The sequence below is a fragment of the Netta rufina genome (genome assembly GCF_964035555.1).
Source record: "Netta rufina genome assembly, chromosome: 28".
Taxonomy (NCBI): domain Eukaryota; kingdom Metazoa; phylum Chordata; class Aves; order Anseriformes; family Anatidae; genus Netta; species Netta rufina.
The window spans coordinates 5,455,096-5,468,535 of record NC_140152.1 but is presented as its reverse complement, the minus strand read 5'-3'; the positions used below and the strand labels follow the sequence as shown (position 1 = coordinate 5,468,535).

At 70.6% G+C, this 13,440-nt stretch overlaps 1 protein-coding gene across 1 annotated transcript; it reads right to left on the bottom strand.

Annotated features, from left to right (window-relative positions):
• Nucleotides 1-214: 214 nt before the first annotated feature.
• Nucleotides 215-12,360, bottom strand: ABCA7 (ATP binding cassette subfamily A member 7; the record flags this gene model as incomplete). The annotated part of the gene is given in 50 exon segments (XM_084302565.1): nt 215-483; nt 553-796; nt 874-966; nt 1,046-1,149; nt 1,231-1,365; nt 1,438-1,579; nt 1,822-1,928; nt 1,996-2,058; nt 2,172-2,292; nt 2,365-2,494; nt 2,608-2,731; nt 2,816-2,960; nt 3,102-3,217; nt 3,308-3,485; nt 3,553-3,722; nt 3,864-3,938; nt 4,027-4,132; nt 4,223-4,255; nt 4,525-4,619; nt 4,711-4,851; nt 4,853-4,907; nt 5,010-5,108; nt 5,179-5,303; nt 5,390-5,541; nt 5,681-5,698; nt 5,962-6,022; nt 6,225-6,275; nt 6,403-6,605; nt 6,717-6,789; nt 6,911-7,101; nt 7,298-7,435; nt 7,529-7,668; nt 7,744-7,875; nt 8,066-8,237; nt 8,371-8,487; nt 8,568-8,772; nt 8,877-9,098; nt 9,197-9,419; nt 9,513-9,689; nt 9,788-9,996; nt 10,065-10,244; nt 10,329-10,445; nt 10,513-10,652; nt 10,751-10,976; nt 11,062-11,142; nt 11,231-11,425; nt 11,505-11,754; nt 11,836-11,977; nt 12,093-12,186; nt 12,295-12,360. Coding segments are annotated over 50 exon segments (6,717 nt in total). The 3' UTR covers nt 215-342.
• Nucleotides 12,361-13,440: the final 1,080 nt, after the last annotated feature.

Sequence of the window (13,440 nt, the reverse complement as noted above, 5' to 3'; positions counted from 1 at the left end):
ACAGAGAAGATTAGCATGGCCCCTGCGCAAGGATGACACGCAAATTCGTGAAGCGTTCCATATTTTTGGGCCCCCACCGATCCGCACAGCAGCCACCCCCAGCCCTTATTTCGTTCCATTTGTTCAATTTATTCATTTATTTAATTTATTCAATTTATTCATTTTTTTAAATTTATTCGATTTATTTAATTTATTTAACTCACTATTGCACAGCAGCATGAACAGAAAAAAAAACAGCCGGGATGCCAGGGCCAGCCCAGCACCCAGCCCAAAACGGGTCAGGGCCCCCCAGCAGCCCCGGCCCCCCACAGCTGGGGAGGGGGCTGCAGGCACAGCCCCCGCTCAGACCGCGCTCTCCCGGGAGCCTTCATCCTCCAGGAACGCCGCCAGCCCCGGGCCGGGCACCGCGGCCGCGTCCTGCCCAGGGTCCACGTCCCCCTCGGGGTCCCCATCGCCCTGCTCCCTGGCAAAGCGCACGAAGACCTGCGGGGACAGGAGGGTGAGGGGCTGCGACCCCCCTGCCCCCCACCCCGTCCCCTTGTCCTGCATCACCTGGTCGAGGGTGGTCTGGGACACGGAGTAGTCCTGGATGCGGCAGGGGCCGCGGTGGGCCGCCAGGATGCTGAAGATGTTGGCCAGGGAGCAGGAGCGGGAGGGCAGGCGGTAGTGCAGGGTGCCCCCGTGCCGCTCCTGCAGCACCGCGCCGGGCACGCAGCGCTGCATCAGGCCCTCCACAGGCCCCGGTGCAGCCCCGGGGCCTCCCACCCGCACCACCACCGTGTAGCCGTCCCCAAACCTGTGTTGGAGACAGGGATGGAGCTGCAGGGACCCGTCCCGGCACCAGGCCGGGGGCGCCCCCTCAGCCCCCCGTACCTGTTCTTGAGGTGCTGGACGCTGCCCAGGCAGCGGAAGCGGCCGTTGACCATGATGGCCATCCTGGTGCACAGCGCCTCGCACTCCTCCATGCTGCAAAAAGGGAGGGAGGGAGGTGTGAGGCACCGGGGGGAGCCCCTGGGACCCCCCCCCGGGACCCACCTCATCTCACCTGTGGGATGTGAGCACCACGGACCTGCCCTCCTTGACCAGGCTGAGGATGCAGTCCCATAGGAACCGCCGGGCACCTGGGTCCATCCCCGTTGTGGGCTCATCCTGCAAGGGAGCTGTCAACCCCGGGCAGGGCCAGATCCTGCCCCATGGCCACCAGACCCCCCCCCCACTGCCCCCACTGACCAGGAAGATGACGGGGGGGCAGCCGATGAGGGCGATGGCTGTGGAGAGCTTGCGCTTGTTGCCCCCGCTGTACTTGCCCGCAGGCCGGTCCGCGTGCGGCTCCAACCCCAGCTTGGCGATGCCCCACTGAGCCACCTGGGGAGGGCACGGAGGGGCTGAGCAGGGGGCCAGGAGGGGTAGGCGGGGGGGTCGGGGCACGGGCCGTACCCTGGGGATCTCCTCCTCCGGCACGCCACGCAGGCGGCTGTAGAACTCCAGGTGCTCCCGGCCCGTGAGCAGGTCCGTGATGGCATCGAACTGCGGGCAGTAGCCCATGTTCTGGTGGACGGACTGCAGGTCGGTCAGCACGCTGCGGGACGAGGGGCGAGGGACAGGGTGAGCACGCTGCGGGGACAGAGGACGAGCTGCGGGGACAGAGGACAAGCTGCAGGGACAGAGGACAAGCCGCAGGGACAGCGATAAGGCTGAGCGTGCTGCAGGTTAGGGATGAGCACGCTGCAGGGATGAGCACGAAGAGGAGCAAAAGCAGGCTGTGGGATGAGAGCAAGCGTGAGCACGGTGTGGAGGGGATGAAGGCACGCACGCTCCCACCTGTGCCCTTTCAGCCAGGCCTCCCCCAGCGTCACCTCCGTGTCCCCCGTCAGCATCTTGAAGGTGGACGTCTTCCCGGCGCCGTTCACCCCCAGGAGGCCGAAGCACTGGGGAGGGCGCGGGGTCAGCAGCAGCCCCGGTGCCGCCGCAGCCCGCGGTGCCGCCAGCACCCACCTCCCCGGCCGGGATGGCCAGGCACAGCCGGTCCACCGCCGGAGCCCGCTGGTGCCGGTACACCTGTGGGCGAGGGGGTCACCACATGCACAGCGTCCCCTGCCCACGGGACACGTCCCACTGTCCCTCCAGGAGCACCGGGGGCTCCGGGAGAGGCTCCAGCCCCGGCCACGCACCTTGGTCAGGTCCTTCAGCAGCAGGACGGCGCCGTGCCGTGGGGAACTGCCCACCCTCACCCGCTCCTGGGCCACGTCCTGGTCCTCGTCCCCCAGCGGGGGCAGCTGCAGAGCCCGGGGCCTGGGGGCGACAGCGGCGGGGCACTTCCAGGACCCCCCCAGCCACCCCCCATTGCCCCCGTCCGGCCCTCACCGGAGCCGCAGGAAGAAGCGGTATTGCAGCAGGAGGGTGAAGAGGAAGAAGATGACGCCCTCAACGGCCATGGCAAACATGTTCTTCCCTGCCAGCTCCCAGCACAGGGGGGACACGAAGCGCTTGTCCCCTGTGAGAGGAGGGGAAAGGGGCTGCAGGACGGGGGGGGGGGCACCGCAGGGGGCTGCCCGCCCTGGCGGGGCATTGGGCAGGGGGGGGCAGCCCCAGCGCCCCCAGACTCACCAAACCTCTCGAAGGCGTCGGCCATGGCCTGGTTCTTCACCATGTCGATGAGGCCTCGGCCCAGGCAGAAGTGGGGGAAGACGAGGAAAACCTTCTTCAGGACGCGGTTGATGTCGTTGAGCTTCTGCGGGGCAGCAAGGAAGGGAGTGGGGGGAGCCGGTGGTGCCAGCCGGCCCCGGGGGGGGACGGGACGGGTCTGGGGGCTCACCTGGTCCACAAAGAGCTCCAGCACGAAGGTGGCCACACTGCCGTTGATGCCGATGAAGAGGTTGATGCACGTCAGGGCCACGTAGGCAGTGCTGGGGATGCTGAAGAGGAAGGAGGCCGGGTACATCAGGGGGGTGATGGACCAGCTGCAGGGGCAGAGGAAGAGGGGCTGAGGATGACGGCCCCCCCAGGGGCGCTCCCCAGCCCCCAGGGCTCCCCCTGCCCCGTCCCAGGGTTTGGCCCACGGGTGGGCTTCGCCCCAGTGCCTGTCTCCACCGGCCCTTCACCCGTAGAGCAGCAGCAGCAGGACCAGGGCGGGCAGGTTGGCTGAGGACACGTAGGCTTTCTGCTGGAAGCAGAGGAAGATGAGGACCACCAGCAGCGCGGGGACCAGGTAGTTGCACTGTGGGCACAGAGAAACCCAGGAGGGGATGAAGAAGAAGGTCTGGCCCCTTGGGAGCCGCACGCCTGCCCCACCTCGCCCCCATCCCACCATGTCCCAGGCGAAGTTGCCCAGCCAGTAGGTGAGGGGCTTCATCCCGCTGACGAACTGCAGGTGCTTGGCCTTGCTGACCCGCTCCTCGATGAGGAAGAGCACGAAGCTGGCCGGCACGAAGGACATGGCGAAGATGACGCAGATGGAGACCAGCACGTCCACCGAGGTGGCCATCCTGCCGCGGGGCAGCGGGGTCAGGGAGCGGCGGGGCGCCCCACGGGACCCCCAGGCCCGGCACTCACAGGGCGGCCTCCGAGAGCTGCTCCTTGGTGAGGTTGAGGGGGTGGTTGGTGGCCGTGATGCCGTAGAGCGCGGGGTCGGCGCCTGCGGGCAGCCGTGCCCGCAGCAGCGCGTTGCTGGCCACATTGAGGAAGGAGACCACGGCGTGCCAGCCCTTGTTGTTGAACCAAACCTGCGGCCCCGGGGCACCCAGTGAGCTCGGAGCCGGGTCTCCATCAGCTCCCCTCCGCCAGCCCGGGGGTCTGGCCGGGTGCCGCGGGTCCTGCTGGCTCCCAGCCCCGGGGTTCCCTTGGGTTTTGCGGCCGGGGCTCACCTTGATGTTCCTGCGAGCATCCAAGCCCTCGAAGAAGCGGCTCAGGTTGCCCAGGAGCCGGTCCGTGTGGCTGTCCTGGGGCAGGACGAGGGGTGAGGAGCAGGCTCGTGCCAGAGCCCACCCGGGGCGGGCACAGACCCCAAACTAGAGACCCTGACCACACCTGGGTGATGTTGAAGAGCGCCCGCAGCTCCTGCACCGCCCTGTCCACCTCCTCTGCCAATGGCAGGAGCTGGGAGCTGCCAGCACCCAGGGAAAAGCCGCCGTACCTGGGCGCGTGGGGAGAACCGGGAGCTTCCAAATGATCCCCGGCATCCCACGGCCACCCCCTCCGCCTCCCAGCCCCTCCCCAGCCTCACCTCTGCTCATTCACCCACTTCTTGGTTTTCAGCCTGGAAGAAATGGGGCAGGGGAAGGCACATGAGTGAGGAGGGGCTGCAGTGAGGTGTCACAGCCCGGCCACGAGCCGGATCGCTGTCCCCCTCCATCCCCAGGTGTCCTCACTGCCACCAGCGGGGACACCCCACAGGTAGGGCCAGCCGGGGCTGGGCTTGGTCCCCAGCATCCCACCCTGCTCCCCCTGGGGTCACAGCCCGTCCCAAAGGCTTGCTTGTTCCCACAGGGTCCCCGCACACAGCACGGCTCCGTCCCCAGCACCCACCCTTGGCGGATGAGCTGGGGGTAGGTTTTCACCAGGTAGTCGGAGATGTTCCTGCCCGTCAGGTTCAGCAGGATGTCACCCGTGCCCCTCTGCACCTGCCGGGGACACACAGACGGATGGATGGATGGATGGACACACGGCCCCACCGCCACCCCCCCCGGAGCACCGTCAGCACCCATGGGTTACCTGTGGCGGGGGGAGCCCTCCGGCTGCAGGGGGGCACTCGGGCAGCATCCTGCGTGCCCCCGGCCCGCTGCACTGGCACGGGGGGGACGGCTCAGCCCGCGTCCAGTTCCCACGCTGCAGCACCTCCAGCACGGCCGGGGGGGGCCGGGGGCTGCCAGAAGCCGTCGGGGCGGGACGCCGGTGGGCACGGCCCCGTCCTGCTCACCGGGCACCGTGGGGACGGGGACCCCCATCAGGAGCCTGGCACAAGCGGGGGGCCCTGAGGCCGAGCCCCGTCCCAGCCCCGTGCCCCCACTCACGCCTCCGCCGCCTCCTTCATGCACTTGGTGCCGAAGCCCGGCTCGGCCAGGAGGGCGCCCAGCAGCCGAGCCGTGTCGGGGTCCCCTGGGGCATCATCGCTGCAAGGGGTGGAGGTGTGAGACAGCATCTTGGGGGGGTGGGAGGGGGGACAGAGGGTGTGGTTCGCACCTGAAGAAGGTGAACTGCTGCCCGTACATCCAGGGCTCGAGGCGCAGCGGCGGGTACTTCCCGAAGGGCGGCACGATGAGGCTGAAGAGCAGCGCGATGCAGACGAAGACGGCAGGCAGGACGATCTGCGGGGCCAGGATGGGGAGGGGGGGGTCAGGGCTTGCCCCGCACCTTCCCACCCCATTGCAGGGGGGGCTCCCTCCGGCCGTACCTGCGCGAAGAATCCCCGGGTGCTGCGTCGGGCGTGGAGCAGCCTCTTGGTGAAGAGGGCGCGGAGCTGCTGGCGGGTGAGCGCCCAGCCCCGCAGCCGGCGGCTGCCCTCGGCCGTGCCACGCAGCAGGTCGGTCTCCTGCGGCTCCTCCGCTGCAAGGGGTACACACGGGTCCTGCCCCGGCCCCCCAGCAGCGAGGGGCAGGGGCTCAGCCCGGGTTCGGGGGGGCACGGTTTGCTGGCAGGGACATCCCCGTGCATGCAGGGGAGCCCCCAGCCCCCCAGCTCCTACCTCTCCGGGCTCCTTGGGCTCAGCGTGAAGGAGAGAGGAAAGGGCTAGAGCCACGATGGCTACTGCGGGCCCCCTGCCCCCCAGATCCCCACGCAGAGCTCTCTCTGACCCCAGGAGAAGGGGCCTGGGTACATCCCCCGATGCACCCCCTGATCCTCCACCCACCCCTGCCTGCACTGGTGGCCGCGTGCCGGGGTCCTTGCCCCAGCCCTAGGGGTGCAGGGGGGGCACCCAGCAGCAGGGGCTGGGCAGCTCAGGGGCCCCCAGCTCCCCCCTTTTACCCAGCTCCCCATCAGCCGCTCCGCTGTCCCCCTCCTCGCCGGTGCCTGCTGCTCGCCCTGGCTGGGATGTTCTCCTGGTGCCTGATAAAACAGGGTCAGAGCATCAGGGCGGGATGGGGGACCCAGCCTCTGGCACCTCCCTGCACCCATGGGTGCTCCGGGCAGGCACCCCCTGCTCCCACGGGCGCAGCGCTCACTCCAGCATCCCCCCACCTGCACCCCGCTGTCCCGAAGCCCGGTTCCAGCCAGCACCAAGGCACTTTACCTGTCCTGTCACCATCCACCCCGGAGTCCTCGGCCACCTTCAGAAAGATCTGAGAGAAGGCAAGGGGCTGGCACCCACCACGGCAGCAGGCGCCCCCTCCCTGGCAGCGCAGACCCCGCTGGGCAGGGGGGGCACCCCAGTGCCACGGGCACCCCATCCGGCAGCTCCTGCGGTACCTCCTCCAGCGTGGTGTCCGAGATGCCGTAGCCAGAGATGCCCAACTCGCCCAGGCGGGCGTCCAGCTCCTGGAAGAGCTCCCCAAAGGCCCCGTCCTTGGCCCCGCTGTAGGGCAGCACGAAGAGCACCTCGTGCCCGACGTCTTCCACCAGCCGGGAGCCGAGGACCAGCTTCTGGATCAGCGCCGAGAGCTGGGGCACATCTGGGGGGGACAGGGAGGGCTGGGACCCGGGGACAGAGCCGGTGCACCCTGGGGAGGGGGTCTGCGGGGCACGGAGCACCCAGGGGTGCCCGGGCAGGACGGGGACCCTACCCACGGTGCTGGCCTCGCTGTCCTGCTCGCTGCCCAGCCCGGTGTCACCGCTGCGCTCCGAGCCGCTGCTGCTCTGCAGGGAAAGGCAGGCGGAGCGTGGAGCAGGACGCGGCAAAACCCAGGGCTCGGGGCCCTGAGAGCCGGGCAGGGAGGCACCGGGCACCCTTTTGTCTCGGAGGGGCCGCGGGATCCACCTTTTTGGGGGTGCTGCCAGGCTCAGCCTGCTCCCGCTTCACCAGGGTGAGGTAGTAGCCGGTGCCCAGCCTGGCCTTGAGGAAGAGCGGGGACCCGCAGCAGCGGAGCCGGCCCTGCGCGATGATGGCGATGCGGTCCCCCAGCAGCTCCGCCTCGTCCATGTAGTGCGTGGAGAGGACAATGGTGCGGCCTGGGGGGGCACAGCCACGCTGCTGGCCGCGGGACCCTTGCCACGAGCGTCTCCCCACGTCCCCTCGCTCCACAGCGCGCTCCCCTCGTGCCCTGCTCCTGTTCCTTGGGGTCTGGGGGCTCACGGGCACAAAGGGGGAAGCCAGGTCCCCTGCTGAGTCCCCTTTGGGGTCCCCAGCCCCATACCCTGCCCTCACCCTTGCGGTACTTGAGCAGCAGCTCCCAGATACTGCGGCGGGAGTAGGGGTCGACGCCGGCCGTGGGCTCGTCCAGGATGACCACCCTGGAGCCGCCCACGAAGGCGATGGCCACCGAGAGCTTGCGCTGCATCCCCCCTGTGGGGCGGCACGGATGGCGTTGGGGACGTTGGGGATGGCTGAAGCCATGGTGCCACCACTGGGGGAGGGGCACAGCCCTGCCCCACGCACCCGAGAGGTTCCTGGTCTGCTCGTGGCGCTTGTGGGGCAGCCCCGTGTCCCGCAGCAGCTGCTCCATCTCCGCCTTCACCTGCTCCTCCGCCAGCCCCTTCAGCCGCCCGTAGAACCAGATGTGCTCCTCCACCGTCATGCTGCGGGGCAGGGGGGGGTCACCGGGGGGTCCCGCTGTGCCAGCCCCCCCAAAAGCCCTGCCCTGCCCTGCCTACATGTCAAAGAGCACGTTGTGCTGCGGGCACATCCCCAGGGTTTTGCGGATGCTGTCGATGTCGCAGCGGATGTCCCAGCCCAGCACGTAGGCAGTGCCGGAGGTGGGGGGCAGGAGGCCGGTCAGGATGGACCTGGAGAGGGGTGGGGGGCACAAGGGGGGGGTGACAGGCGCAGGGACAGCTCGCCCCATCCCACACGGGGTGCTCCGAGCCCATGCTCATGGGGACCCAGGTGGGGGCAGAGGGGATGGGACGGGGCCAGCGCTGGGGCTCAGCTCCCATCCCTGGGGTGGGTGGCGCAGCTCCTGGTCCCCCGGCTCACATGGTGGTGGTCTTGCCGGCCCCGTTGTGGCCCAGGAAGGAGGTGATCTGGCCCTCGTAGAAGTCCAGGCTCAGCCCGTTGACGGCCACGCGGTTGCTGCTGCGGTAAATCTTCACCAGGTTGCGGATGGAGACCCCGGGCTGCAGCTGGGCAGGCGGCTCCTCCACCAGCACTGGGAGCCACCGGAGGGTCACGGCCAGAAGGACCCCTCACGGCAGGGCAGGACCCCCCCATAATGGGGCAGGACCCCTCGTGGTGGGGCTCCCACCCCAGCCAGGCTGCCCTGGGGGGGGGCAGGGGCTCACCTTGGGGTGCAGTGAGGGGATCGGTGGGAAACGGGGGGTGCCCGGCCGAGGGCGGCTCTCCAAACCAGTAGCTCTTCAGGAAGGGGAAATTCCAGGGCTTGGGGACCCCGTACTGACCTGACGCGGGCAGGGACAGCGGGGCTGAGCGGGGCTGGGGTTGCACAGGGGCTGTGAGGGGCTGGGGGCTCCGCGCTCACCGGGGAAGACGCCCTCGATGTACCAGGTGGCCAGCCCGTAGAGCCCAGCGTCCAGCAGCAGCAGCCCCACGGCCGTGGCAAAGCTGTAGGGGTCTCCGGGCACCGGGCTGACGGCCAGGTTGTGCCACTGGATGCCCACCCCCTGCTCCTCGTACAGCGAGAAGTACTCGCAGCCGAAGCCGAAGGCCACGGGCGACAGCAGGCTCTGCGGTGGCAGGGACGGCGGCGTGGGTGGAAAGCCCCCAACCGGGGGCTCCTGAGCCCCCAGACCCCACACCCGGGGGGGGCGAGGGGGCCGGGGCCGCTCACCACGAGGACGCGCAGCGGGAAGGTGACGTGGTCGCGCCAGGCCACGCACAGCACGTAGGGCAGGTAGAGGGAGAAGTAGACGATGCCGCCGCAGGCCGAGGCCAGGTTGGCGCGGAGGAAGAAGGTGCTGATGAGGAAGCACTGGCAGATGGTGGCCACCGAGAAGGTGCCGAGGAAGAGGAAGACGACGGCCGGGTCGCTGTAGGGCAGGATGTTCCCCAGCTGCGAATCGAGGCAGGTTGGAGCCCACTGAGCCCCCCCCGCCCCGGGGCTGGCTCCCAGCACTCAGCCGTCCCCCGCGTCCCAGCCCCGCGGCCTGCCTTGAGGATGAGGACGAGGAGGGCAGAGCTGAGGAGGAAGGGGATGAAGCTGCTGAGGAACCAGCTGAGCCAGAGGATGCCGCTGCTCAGCCCCATGGCCTTCATGGTCTCCTTGAGCCGCGCCTCCTTCTCGTGCACCACCCCCTTGATGATCATGGCCACCGAGTAGATCCAGGCCAGCGTCATGAAGAGGGGCAGCGAGCGGTTCAGCACCCGCAGGAACCTGGGGGAGACGGCGGCGGCCCCGCGGTGCTGAGGGCGGCTGGCTCAGGGTGGGGGTCCCGCGGTGCCGGGGGTGCCCCCGCCGCCCACTCACACGTCGTCCACGTAGCAGGGGTAGGGCATCTGCTGCACGTAGACCCCCGTCCGCGGGGCCGCCCCGCTCTGCACCCGCACCACCGCCTGCTCCACCAGGTCCTGCACGTAGACAAAGCCGCCCCAGACGTAGCGCAGGTCGCTGAAGGGGTCGGCTGCGGGGCCGGGGTCCCAAAACCTGGGGCAGAGCAGCGTGATGGGAACGGGTGGGGGGAACAGGGGACGCCCCTGACCCGGGGGGGGGAACAGGCGCGGGCAGGGCGCGTGTCCCCAGACCTGTCCTTGATCTTGTTGGTCCTGGTGACATCGTCGATGTCCATGCGAATCTTGTAGCGCACGTGGGGGGGCAGCGCCGTGGCCGAGGCGCTCAGGGGGGGCTGGAAGACGACGGCGGCCCAGAACTGCCGCTCCTCCAGCAGCTCCAGGGCGCGGGCCACCAGCTGCTCCTCGGTGGCCACCGCCTCGATCTTGTCCACGCGGACGCACTGCGGGCGGGCAGAGGCTCAGCAGGGTGCGGGCAGCCGGTGTGTGGGGCCGGCGGGGCGGCACGCACCTCCAGGAGCTGTGACAGCGTGCCCACCACCCCGTCAGCTTCATCCAGCGCCTGCTGCCAGCTGAGCCCCGGCCCCGCTGCCGGCCCCGCCAGGAACCGGGCCAGCGCCGACGCGGTCCAGGAGGTGCCGTTGAGGATCCCCTCCAGGAGCGGGGCCGTCCCCGGCGCCAGCAGCAGCTCCTGTAAAAAGTCAGGGCACGGCCTCGCACCCAGCCCCAGCCAGGGTCCTGGGCTGCCCGCAGCCCCTGCTTTTTGGGTACGCACCCGCAGCACCTGCAGCTCCAGGCTGCTGTTGAGGAAGGCGCGGATTTGGGGTCCCAGCTCCTGCCAGGCACCCGCTGCATCCCGCAGCGCCGCCAGCTCCTGGAAGGTGCGGTTCACCTGCACGGGACACGGGGTCAGGGGGGGCCGGGTGGGTGCCACCCCCCCAGCACGGCACCCCGCTCACCTCGGCCATGATGCTGTCGGTGGCGGGGCCAGGCGGCGTGTACAGGATCTTGCCCACAAAGAGGGGCTTGATGCCCCGCCAGAAGAGCTGCGACAGCGGGGTGGCCTCCAGGCTGCGGATCAGCTCCCTGCAGAACGGACCTGGGGGGCGCAGCGCTCAGCCCCCGCGCTGCCCCCGCCACCCACCCCTGGGGCAGCCCCGAGGGTCCCTGCCCAAGCCCCGCTGCAGCCCCGCTCACTGCTGCCGTTGTCCGGGGTCCCCGCGCCCCGCTCGGAGCCGCCACGGTCCAGGAAGGCCTTGACATCGTTGTCCTCGTACCAGTTGAGGGAGGGGACCCTGAGCCCACCGCCCTCGGGGTGCCCGCAGGCGATGCGTGACAGTGCCCCAAAGGCGCCCGAGGTGCCTGCGCCCCGCAGCGCCCTGACCTCGTGCCGCAGCTCGGCCACGCTGCCCATGGAGGAGACCTGGGGAGAGCGGGAGGGGGCTGCGGGCAAGCCCCAGGCTAGGGGGCCAAGATGTGGGGGCACCGGGGGGGGCTGTGGACGATACCTCCCGCAGCAGGGACTCAGCGCCCCGCAGGAAGGGACCCAGGGCTCCCACGGCACCGTCTGCCTCTGAGCTCAGCCTCTCCTGCAGGATGGGGGTGCGGGGAGCGGGGCTCACGGCTGCTCCAGGCTGGGGGGGGGTCCCTGTCCTGCGCCCCCCAGCCTGGACTCACCGCCAGCAGCCGGGGCAGGTCCAGCTGCGAGAGGACAGCGACCCCCAGGGCGCGCAGCGTGGGGCCGGGCAGGGTGCACAGCCCTCGCTGCAGGCGCCGTGTGCCGGCGGCGTCGCACCCCTCGAGGAAGGCGCCCAGCTCCGAGCCGTTGCAGACCACGGCCTCCAGCGGGGCGCGGACACCCCCGGAGAAGAGCTGGGGGTGGGGGGCGACGGGCAGGGTCAGGCAGCGTGGGGACCCCCACAAACCCACAGATCCCAGCGCCGCTACTCACAGCGCGCGGGTTGAGCCGAGCCCCCAGCAGCTCCTCCACCAGCGCGGGCGGCAGGGACGCGTTGGTGCGGAGGAAGCGCTCCAAGGTCTCGTCCTCCCTTAGCAAGTCCCGCAGCGGCCGGGCCGGGGGGGCCGTGCTCAGCGCCCCCAGACCCCGCAGCGCGGGCAGGAGCTGGGCCAAGCGCTGCGGGAGCTGCTGCCCCTCGGCGTGGAGCGCGACCCGGCGGGCCTCGGCGAGCAGGCGGGAGAGGCTGCGGGCACGCACCGGGGGGGTGACGGTGAGCGGAGCCCCCAGCCCTGCCCCGCGCCCGGCCCCCCGGCCCCCAGCTCACATGGAGCCGTTGAAGTTGCCCACCACGCCGGGGGCCTCCCCGGGAGTGGGGTGCTGGAAGCAGGGGTTGTTCACGTTGCAGATGATGCCCTGCAGCCAGGGCAGGGTCCCCGCCGACGGCAGCGCCTTGTTGGGGAAGTGGCCTGCGGCAGACGGGGAGGTGGCTCCGGGTGCCCCCAGACCCCACGCACCCAAAGGGGGGAGAGCCCCCGGCCCCCATCCGCCGCCTCCTCCCAGTGCCCCCCCGGGGATGCTCACACTGGTGCTGCTGGAAGGGCGGGTGGGACTGCCGCACCGCGATCAGGATGACGAAGAGGAACAGGGGCCAGAGGAGCTCGATGGCCAGCTGCACCTGGGGGACACCGCGGTGGGGGTGGGGGTGTGGGGGGGGGCAGCCCCCATCCCCAGCGGACCCAGCGCCCCCGGGAGCCCCCCGCCCCGTGCCGGGGGCGATGCTCACCCGCTGCCGCCGGCGGTGGACGAGGTTCTTCCAGAGCAGCAGCCCCAGCTGGGTGCCCACGGCCATGGCGAGGGTCCTGCGGGGTGCCGGCCGCTGGGTGGGTGCCAGCCCCCAGCCCCCAGCCCCGAGCCCCCAGCCCCGGGCTCTCCGGTGCCTCCTGGCGATGTGCCGGGGCTCCCGGTGCTGCTCCCCAGGGCTCAGAGGGGAGGAGCCCCCCCCCCAGCTCCAGCCCCAACCCCCAAATCTCCGCTCCGGGGGCCAAAACCGCGTTGGGGGCGGGCAGGAGCCCCCAGCCCCACCGGGGGCAGCCTCGGGGGGAGCCCCCGGAGCCCTCCCGGAGCCCCGCGACCCCCCCGGCTCCCGGCGCTGCCCGTGCCTCAGTTTCCCCAGCCGGGTCCTGCGGTTCCCGTCTCCCCCCCTCGCCGTTCCCCCCCCCCCCCACCTCACCTCCCCGCCCGCTGCCGCCGCGGGGCCCCCGGGGGGGTGCCGGGATTAAGGGATTAGGGGATTAGGGGATCAGGGGCTGCCGGCCGGGGACATCCCGCAGAGCCCCGGGGGGCGGCGGCGGGGGCGGGGAAGGGTTCGTGTCTGACCCCCCACCCCCCACCCCAAAAACCGGCCGCGAACCGGGACGGGGGAAACTGAGGCACGGGGGGAACGGGGGGGATGCGGGGAGCAGGAGGAGGGGGAGCAGAAGGAGGAGGAGGAGGAGGAGGAAAGGGGAAGGACGCGAAGCCGCAGCCCCCCCCACCCCCGCCGCTGTCTCCGTCGCTGCCGGTACCGCTCGCAGCCCCCCCGCCCCGGTGCCGGTCTCGTGGCGCGGCCCCTTTAAGGGCCCCGCAGGCCCCGCCCCGCTCCCCTACAAAGGCACCGCGGCGTGACGTCACGGGCAGCGGCCTTAAAGGGGCCGCGCGTGAGGTGGGCCCCACCCCGGGGTCCCGGGGGGGCTGCCCCGACCCCGAGCGGCGCCCCTAGAGCACGTCCTGGGGCTGAACTCAAACACGCTTTTTTTTTTTTCTTTTTTTCGTTTTTAATTTATATAAAAAAAGAACACCTTTCAATATAAGAGCATCTGCATTAAACCCCCCCGCGGCTGGAAGAAGCCCCCCGCCCACAGCCCGAGCCCCCCCGCTGCAGGATGCGGCC